This window comes from Paramormyrops kingsleyae, chromosome 19 (genome assembly GCF_048594095.1).
Source record: "Paramormyrops kingsleyae isolate MSU_618 chromosome 19, PKINGS_0.4, whole genome shotgun sequence".
Classification (NCBI taxonomy): Eukaryota; Metazoa; Chordata; class Actinopteri; order Osteoglossiformes; family Mormyridae; genus Paramormyrops; species Paramormyrops kingsleyae.
Genome location: NC_132815.1, coordinates 18300249 through 18310179, shown reverse-complemented (window position 1 = coordinate 18310179; position 9931 = coordinate 18300249). Strand labels below are relative to the sequence as shown.

Genomic DNA, 9931 nt, shown 5'->3' with positions numbered 1-9931 from the left:
TTACAATCTGCTCTATAGGGCTGACTGCTGCTACCCCATTAAATTGGCAATGGCAGTGTTTGTTGTTCCATTAGTAATGTCAATGTTAATTGCATTAATGGAATTGATTTTACTCAAACGTGTCATCGACGAGGAAAAAGCCAGCCAGAGCACTACAGGGAATATGCAGGAAAGGCAAAGGCGCTATAATACAGATTTCACACCACTGTGGCCTGTTATTAACTTTGCATGCATTTTGTGAACTTTTATTAGCGAAGCTCCATGTTTAAAACAAGGCACACAAAACCTAGGTATTTGTAGCAGTTAAGTGAAAAGAAAGCTTTTTTTATGCAAGGAACAAATCAGTTGAAATTCAACTAAAATTAGTTTATTATACCTAGCAAGTTTTATAATAAGAAATAAATGCTGGACATTACTTTTTAAATTCTTATTTAAACTACATTAGAATGTAATCACATAGCCATGCCAGAGATCAGTGAAGAAAGAATGTTGCATTGCCACCAAGATAAATTAGGCCTGGATTCTCCTGTCCCCCCCGCCACACACCCCCACCCACTCACACACACACACACACACACCCCCTTGTCAGGAGACCTGTCATGTGAATCACACCACAATGGACATAGATACTGAAATACATTGATAAGAAATGTTTACACCAGAGCACCAGCAAGTTTCTTATTGAATGTAAGAAAAATTCACATTCTATGCCAGATCTGGTGATCATAAAGCAAAGCAGGTATTAAAAAGAACGCTATTTTTATTCCAAAAGAAACATTCAAATGAAATACACAACTTCAATAAACGCACCACACCTATCAACCAAAACAAAGAGTACTAGTACTCAGACTTCACCACTTTAGTGCTTCAAATGGGGGGGAAACTTTGTTTCTGTTATCGCCTGATTCACCATCGAATCAGAAAACACCTTTTTTGAGGCTGGATTTGGAAACCATAGCAATGGGACTGTCTGGCTGTGCTATACACACCACAGCCAGGAGACCACAGCCCTCATTCCCGAACAAGGACTCATGGCAGGCAGCGTGTGCCATCTAATGTAGGCGTCAAACTGTGACAAGAAGCCACTAACAGTCAGTAGTTAGTAAGCCCTGATTCCCGCAATAAAGAGAACAAACCAGAACACAAACCACCTGTTAAAATCAGCAGCAAAGCTAAAGTCTGAACATATTCAAATAATTTTGGTGTTATAGCTCCATGAAGTATATGAAGGGTTAAACTAATTGCTCATGTGACTGGCAAGGAAGTGCTACGTTTAGCAACAAATCCAGCACTGCACATATTATGCTGCACAAAACCCAGTCCCTCCCACATGAGAAAGTAAAGGCACACGGGGCAGAGGAATGAGAGGGGAACACAGAACACATAGGGGTGGGGGGAGACACGGTGTAAGCACCCGCTCATCGCGGGGACCTTAAAACCAGCGTGAAGCAACCAAATAAAAATGTCAATAAAGACAGAGGAATGTGGGTAGGGGTAAGAACCTATAGCAACAGCACATCAGTCCCAAAACAATGTGGATGAAGAGATCGCTAGGGGAAAGAAAGCAGGCCTAAGGCTCTCCAGTGCTTAGGGCTGACAGCCAAGCCCAGCTCAGCTCAGGCAGTCTTCTTGGGTCTGCCTCGGCCCCTCTTCACGTTCGCCGGGCTGGGGGACGTCTGGGTGCCCATCTCCACCAGTTTCTTCTTCGGGGTGGCCTTCTTCACGCCGTTGACCTCTGCTAAGGGACACACACAGCACATGAGGTCACGCTGCGCAGACGAAAAGCCAAGGCCGTATCACTCCACCGACAAACAGCGCCTCACTTTTCCTCTTTATGGGGGCCGCCTTCTTGGTGGGGATTATATCTGGTTCAGTTTCAGGCTCAGGCTCCACCTTTTCCTCTGCCCTTTTCCTTTTCGTCGGTGCTTTCTGCAATTGACACAAAATCAATGAGGATGGGGGGGTCCACATGGGAGTACACATTGAGCTACCTCAGCATGCGAGTGAGACTGAAGGCACTCCTTTCTCATTCAATTTACACCTTACAAACTATCAGTCAGTCACACCTTGCATGGATATTATTCTTGCAGGCTCACAATATGACAAATGCATGATGAAACAATCCCACACTCGCAATATTTAAGGATATTTTACGGGTCGTTCATCATTAACAGAATGCGCTAGAAAAGGCTGAGGCAAAACTTCTCAAATTAACCATATGAAAGCATATATGACATTACGAGACATCAGTTGGAAATGCCAATGCTTTTTTCCAAATGACAGCTAAGGAAACGGCACAGTAAACCCATCTGCAGAACACAAGCTACACCCTTCCAGTAGTGCGGAGATGAGACCTTGACAGAAGTCCGGCTGGGTTTGACGTCCACTGAAGCGAAGTCCAGCTTGTCGTCATCAGAAGCCCCAATGGACTTTAGCCCTCCCTGCAAGATGCTACGGAACTTTTGATAGTTTGGTTTGTCTGTGTAGCCGAGAGACTTCACCTCCTCCATGAACTTCACCATCTCATCTGACAGGAGCAAAGCATGCAAAGAACTCACCATGGGTATCTCTTGTGACCCAGACCACTGCCTGAGCCCCCTGACTGTTAAAATTCCTGGAGAACACTAACATGTCACCCATTTACCAAATTATATTACAACTTTGTAATTAAATCAAATGTAATCACAAACATTCTGTAAAACCAAACAATGGGGGGGATACGTGTGTGTAGGAACTGAATTTTATAAAAATCTGTGAATGCAATCAAAAAACTAAAAATGCCAAAAGTTTTGTATTTTGTTTAGTTACTTATGATTAAGTTTAGGGCTGAGTAGGGATTATGGTTGACATAGTTAGATTTAGGACTATGCCCATATAAATGAATGGGGAGTCTCCACCAAGATATAGATACCGAATATGTGTGTGTGTGTGTGTGTGTGTACAAGCACTGGATCCATTCATAATGATCTAGTAGTACACCATTCCTTTGTATTACCTCCACCTAGATAAACAAAAAATCTGACACACTCAAAAGAGATAAGCTCCCCAAACCATATGAGCCACATCACTAACAATGGCAACCTTTCAGAATTGATGTTGTGAGTTCTGGTTCACGTACACCCAACCTGAAGAGCGGGGGGACAGCAACATTTTAAAACAGCACTCTGATTTAATGTAAAAACAAACTGAGAGTTAATAAAAGAAAAATCCGGAACCAGGAACGCTACATTAGCTTCTCAAAAGCAACCTCTCCGACACTGGCAGGGAGATCGCGAACATTAATTAAATCCCGCTCCCCACTTTAACACAAATGAAAACGTATAAAAGTCTGGCAAACTGGAAAAAAATGGTTTAAGTGAAAAGTTTTGTGCAAAATTAACAGTGTTAATGAATTATCACTCATTATCCTTCAATCAACAGGTTTGTGCTAATTGCAGAAAGAACAGGCTTTGTGCTCGAGGTGCGCGTCAGTTCAAGTGCCTCTCAGGCCGAAAGCACACGGAACACAGTGCCTTTTCGCAGCCGCAGGTGTTTTCAACAGCCTTGTGTGTCCGCTCAGTACCGCCGCGTCTGTGGGGACGGACTCGACAAAGCATTTTTTATTATAAAAGTCCCAATGCAGCGAGCCTAATCTGGTCTTATAACAAAAAATGAAAGGGTTCAAGTACTACTTTAACTATTACTATAATTTAGCTCTCTTACTCATTAGATGATAGTTATAGGTATTGTACACAATGAGAGTGCAATCTTTAAGAACGCCTTTAATTCACAAGACAATGTGTTTCCCAGCAAGCAAGTGCACAAGGACCGCTGCATAGTGAGCTAAGTATGTGATGGAGGTACTGAGAACCCGCTGGTCACAGGTTCGAAGGGGACTTAGAACCACATCTGTTTAAAGGGGGCAGAGTGTGGCTTGGTGTGCTAAGCCTCTGCGCCTGTGATCAGAAGGTCGCCGGTTCAAGCCCGACCTCAGCACGTCTGTGGGTCCTGGATTAAGGCCCCTGACCCCCAGCTCCCTGGGAACCGCTACAGGTGGCTGCCATTCGCAGCCAGCTTGCTCTCACTACAGAGAGCAAGTTGGGGGAGGCATAAAGAGAATTTCCCCACTGAGAGCAATAAACTATCAATTATTATAAGGGAACTAAATTCAGCCACTGATCATTAAAAAAAGTTTAAGCTGAAGTGCAGACATGGCACAAAAAACTACCATAAAAACTGGTGAGTGCTTCGAACAGACTGTCCCATTTACCCTGCACCGATCCACAGGATTATCCCTGCTTTTAAGATCGGATAGTTTCAGGTCTAGCTATAACGTGAGTGCCAATGTCAGGTATGCTGGGGTAACTACAGCATAGAAAAAGCATGGTTTAAACTAACTGCATATTCCATAATACCGAAAAAATATAAGTGTACCATTTTTAAAAAAATACTACAGTGTTTCCCCTAGATTTACAGCTTTTGAACATTTCTTTTTAGTGTTGCCACTAGTTTAGCGAGTGTTGCTATCTTCACCACCCTGGGAGCGTTTAAAAAAACACAGATATTTTTGTCTGCTTTTCAGGCAGTTGACGCGACATATTTTCAGATGCGCGCTCTCTGTCCGCTGGTGGGAGTGTGCTCAGCTGTGTGTGTGCGTGTGCATATGCGCGCGCATCGGGGCGGAACTCCGCCATGCGCGATATTGAGCGACCATGTAGAGACAAAAATGACAAGCTGTTGTGTAAATAAGATAACATAAGACTATTTAGTTTGTTTAATAAAAGGACAATGTATAGACCTGTTCTATAGGAAAGGTAACCTTAAATGACTTCTGTTATGATCTGGCGCTATATAGAAAATAAAATTAAATAAAATTAACTTGATCTTCAAGGGGGGGCGGGAGGTGCCGTTTTGGGGGCGGGGAGCCCCTCTAATATAATGGCAGGGGAAACACTGTACTATGACTAAAAGTAGTCTATACATGGCACAGAAAGGTACACAGAAGGTTACTCAATTGTTCTAACATTATAAACAATCCTCAGAGTTCAGTTATCTGATCAGGGTAATTTAGCATTTAGAACTGAGATGGTTAAATGCATGCATTTATACAAATTTAACTCCTGCTGTGTGCTTTATTAATTTAGATTTTTTTAGGAGATATAGCCAGACAAAATCCACACAGAGGGATGCTGATGGAATGCACAACACCTGATGCACACTTGACACGTGAGGCTGCATTAATCTCACCTGGCACGCCGTCAGAGGGGAAGCACTTTGACATCAGCTCTCTGATGTTGTCTCTGTACCTGAGAGGAATTTCAGGAGTCAGTCTCCAGACGAACTTTCTCAAGACACTGAACATCAAACGACCTCGGCGGTTCACGCCCTCCTGCCCGTGATTATTCAGAGTGCACGAGACAGACAGAGGTATTGTTGGGGTGGGGGGTGGGGGGGAAGCAGTCTGACAGGCCATGCGTTGGAGTCACACAAAGTACCTCGGAAAATGAGAAGCATTCAAACAACAACGGAGAAGCGTTGGCTAGGCATGCAGGCTCAGAGAGGGGCACGGATGCTGTATCATCTGAAGAGTTATGGATATCAATCTACCCATACAGAACAGGCAAGGCGGTAATTAAGGGCTGGGTTTGTGACCCCGGGGCTGCATCATAATGAGGACAACTCACTTCATTTTGGAATTCTGGACGTAGAGGGGGTCCTTAAGATTGTCTTCCCAAGGGAGGCGTCCACTGAGCCACTGCACCATGCAGTATGCCAGGATCTCCAGGTCACCTCTCCGGGAGGGGGCTACAGGGACACACTGGAAGGTGCTTAACTGGCCAGTGTGCACATGCAGGCCACTAAACACAAAGTGCTAGGCACGCCAAAAGAGCAGGAAGATAAACGATAACAAAAAAAACTATTACAGTTTCAACAGGGGCTTTAACGAACTATTACACAATTCCCAACATTTTATACAAACACACGTGTTAAAACTGTCAGTTAACTGCATAGTCACAAAAAACGTGAAAACGTATGAAAGCATGACTTACACGCTCCATTGTGTGCATCAATGCTGGTGAATTCAATGGTCCCATCATGACACCTTTTTGGATCTGCCTTGTACTCCTTTGGGACGCCTTCCGGAGAGTATCTGTAGGCCAGCCCGTAGTCCACCAAGTAAACCTCTCAGTGAATAGAAAAGAAGGAAAATGAGGGGGAGAGACACATACTAGCTTTCATGCCTCCTCTGACAGGATGGAGGGCAAAGGTATTAATAAAATAAATGTCATTTACAAAGTGCAATTCAAAAGCAGGAGATTAACAATATACTCCTTCTCAATGGCACATTTGCTTCAAATACCACACCAAGCACAATCTTTATCACTTTTTAAGGGAAAGGGCAAACTATATAAACAATTGTGTATATATATATACACTATATTTGACATACTACATCTACCAATAATATAAAAAGTAGCTTTAAATTTCAAAATATGAAGTTTGACTGTTAAGAGTTTCATTTACTGTCATTTAGCCTGACCTGGTTGGGGTTCTTGTGGGAAACAAGTAGATTGGACGCTTTGATGTCGGCGTGCACATACTCATGTTCATGAATGTATTCAAGAATATCAATCTGGAGAAGAGAGCGGAAGACTTTACTCACAAGCACCGCCAAAGGCCTCCTAATATGATTTGAAATTAGGTGCACATACATTACATACAGAAATATACATACATGTGCATAGAAATACACACATTTCATATAGACATACATACATGCATGCATGCATGCATATACAAAAACAGACTAGACATTTCTTTATTCCTAACATAGCTCTCAAAACAAACTATGACAGAGGGCTCTCTCTCAGAATGTGCCACACACATAGAACTACGGACTCTGGCCCTCGCCTACTCACAAGCCTCAGTCCAAGCTGCAGAACCAGCTTCCTTGGGAACTTCTTGCCTCTCTCTTCAAAGATTTTCTGAAGATCCATTCCAAAGCGATCCATAACCATGAACCGATACCTGGAGGAAGCATGTTGAGTGACATTTAAAGATATTAACTGTCTATATTTGTGCATGTATACTTTGGTAAATTCCCATAATATTCACAACAGCAGCTTTTCAGGGTTGGATTCGATATATTACAACTCCAATCTATCAAACTAAATCGTATTAGTACTCCTCAATAAGCCAAAAATGAACCTCTTCGTTCCCTTCTGGTGAAGGCCTGATCCCCAGTATCTGGGCACTCCTAAGTACTTCAGCTTGTGAGCCTTCATCCACCCCTGAACTACAACAAAGACAAAAAAACTCATTTAAATCTCACATTAAAGTACAGCTCGCCAACTCTATAAAAAGACAATCATTTCAATTACCTGAATTAACATGAGGACACATTTTATTGCATACTAAGGACCCCGACACACTTAAAGCGTTTGACAAACTAACAATAAATAAAGCTTCAGATGGAGGTACTCATATTAAACAAATTATGCAAAATAAACTTGGTGAAATGCGTTGGTGTCCAACGTAATAAGTAAATCCCATAGGGGCAACACTGCAATTGGCTGTGAGCAAAGCTACTGGTGGAACAAAATGTTTGCAAACATTACATTTCTAATGAATAAAATATGAACATCCCTTGGCAATATAACATTTAATTGCCAAGGGAGACAGAAATTGGGATTTTAATATCTGAAAAGCAAAATTTCGACAGTGAGTCTCACAGGACAGCCATGGGTGCCTTGTTACAGAGGGTCTGCAGGGTCTGATATTTACATTTTATAAGACGTTTTATTCTCAGTGCAGTTCAACAGTCCAAGTCAGTGGCGGGGGACTAGTGGGCTTACTTAGATCAGGCTTGGCAGCACGCATGTAGAACTTCAGCTCCGAGAAGAGTGGCCCATTTTCACTAGGTTCCTGCTCACAGCAACAGCAATGATTTGGGAATCTGACAACTTAAGACAGGACACTTCCTAGAAATTAGTGAAACTAAAAGCCAGTTTCCTTACTCTCAACTTGGTTTACATCTTAAAAAAAAAAAAAAAAAAACTCTGGTAGGTTTATGTATAAATGAATGCCAATTTACCACTTTGATAACGTAACCAGCATCCGCTCCAACAGCTTTGCCATCACCTTCACCAGCTAAGAAATAAGACAGGTGTAACAGGTGTGTATTAATCTGATTCCAGTGTAAACAAAAGCTTCCACATTTCTTTACGATTACGATTCTTTACGAGTCTGGGGATTTACGCTGGTCCTGGTGTGCTGCAGCGTTTGCAGGTTCTCAGTCTACTACAAGTCAGTCTACTAGTGCACATATACTGATTGTCATCAGGCGGTGTGATCCTAGGCCAATACCAAAACGGACACTACTAAAGATTATATATATATATATATATATATATATATATATATATATATATATATATATATATATATATATATAATTTTCTGTGTGCATACACACACAGTGTACACTACAACCCACCAGTACCAGGGTTAATGACCATTACATCAAGAGCAATACTTTGCCTAAAGTCTCTCTGTCGGGAAACCTTTATAAAAATGTAATGGTGAAACTGCGATGAGGCTCCCCTTACCCAAGTACAGCATGCCAAAGCCGCCTTGACCTATGGGAGTACCAAGCATCCAGGATTTCTTCACTGTGTCAGTCAAGATCTCCCCCGCAGGAAAGGATTCCGCCAGGGCTCTCTTCGCTGGAGCTTTTCGCTTCGGCGCAGCCTTTGGGGCCATGATGAAGCTGAAGAGGAGAGGGGTGGTTTATTCAAAAACTTCAGATCAGCTTTGAAAATTTTCCTTATTCAATTTTTCTTACAGAGGATAATACAAATGACAATAAACAAAGCAACCCGCGATTCTGGATGAAGACGTTTCTGAATTAATCGCTGATTTACTGTCATTAGGTAGGTCCGCAGAAATAAACACCTTATTTATATGAACACACTGTGCAACGTATATATTTCCCGAATTCATTTCCGGATTTATCTACAATACATTTTCTGCTTCGTAGCCAGCTAACAAGAAAAACACAACCGTAAGTTTCATTTACTATGGAATTTATTATTATTATTTTCTTACTAGCACCCTGTCAGCTCGGTTAACTCGCTCGAGCTAGCTAGTGGCGGAGCGCGCGGCCTAGACTGACCAGACGTGTAAGCTAACAACTAGCTAAACGCCTACTAATTTTGTATGTCCGGATATCCTGAACTGCACGGTGAGCTTTTCTGTCTTACTGCGTCTTGTTTGGTCTAGTTAACAACGAGAAGCAGAAGTATACCTCAGTCTTACAGGAACACGAACGGAAATATAACTCGTTTTCTTAAAGTTATTCCTGATGAGCTGGTCACTCGAATATTCCCGCACTCTCCCCCGACCAGGAACTCCAGTTCAACGGCCAAAGATACTGGTGCAGCTGATTGGTCGATCATTCTGGGCGAACTTCCGGTTGCCTTAGCTTTTTGGTATTTGTAGTCCTGAGGAGAAAGGTATAGAATAGATTATGAGAAAGTAAGTATAGTTTACGAGCTTTTGTTACGATAAACAATGTCGTTTTGTTTAAAAATTGTCCTTTTTAATCTTGGTTTGTTTCATAGTTATCTTTACCTTGCTTGTGGAATTAGGTTTATTTTCTTATCGAATAACTCAGAAATTAACTCAGAGCTTGTGAAAGCGAAGAAGCAGTTTTCGTTTGCATGTGAAATACAGTATACCACATAAGGGACATCAATGAGTAATAGAACAATACAATGGTCAAACGAAAAGTTGATCCTTGTGTTTTAACAGCTCCACAAGAAAGGGAAACGAAACCCAAACTCGTTTTGTTTAGCGGTTTGAAAATGCCGTATTGACTGCTTAGCGGTATTGTAAATAATCATCAAATTCACATTATTATATGAATAGATAGTACAGACCGAGATAAGAA

At 42.0% G+C, this 9931-nt stretch overlaps 1 protein-coding gene across 3 annotated transcripts; it reads right to left on the bottom strand.

Moving 5' to 3' along the window:
• Positions 1-345: 345 nt before the first annotated feature.
• vrk1 (VRK serine/threonine kinase 1) lies at positions 346-9430 on the bottom strand. 3 transcript variants are annotated; one of them, XM_023825369.2, is made up of 13 exons: positions 9287-9430; positions 8589-8749; positions 8075-8130; positions 7836-7905; positions 7189-7276; positions 6900-7008; positions 6521-6613; positions 6030-6162; positions 5664-5784; positions 5227-5285; positions 2355-2527; positions 1824-1929; positions 346-1738 (listed from the first exon to the last, which is right to left on the bottom strand). In XM_023825369.2, exons 2-13 carry the CDS (start codon positions 8740-8742, stop codon positions 1617-1619), a joined length of 1284 nt encoding a protein of 427 aa, XP_023681137.2. In that variant the 5' UTR covers positions 8743-8749; positions 9287-9430; the 3' UTR covers positions 346-1616. The 3 variants fall into 3 exon arrangements, with proteins under 3 accessions (XP_023681137.2, XP_023681138.2, XP_023681140.2); XM_023825370.2 differs by having other exon boundaries at positions 346-1735; XM_023825372.2 differs by lacking the exons at positions 8589-8749; positions 9287-9430 and having other exon boundaries at positions 7836-7943; positions 8075-8116.
• Between the last annotated feature and the right edge of the window lie 501 nt (positions 9431-9931).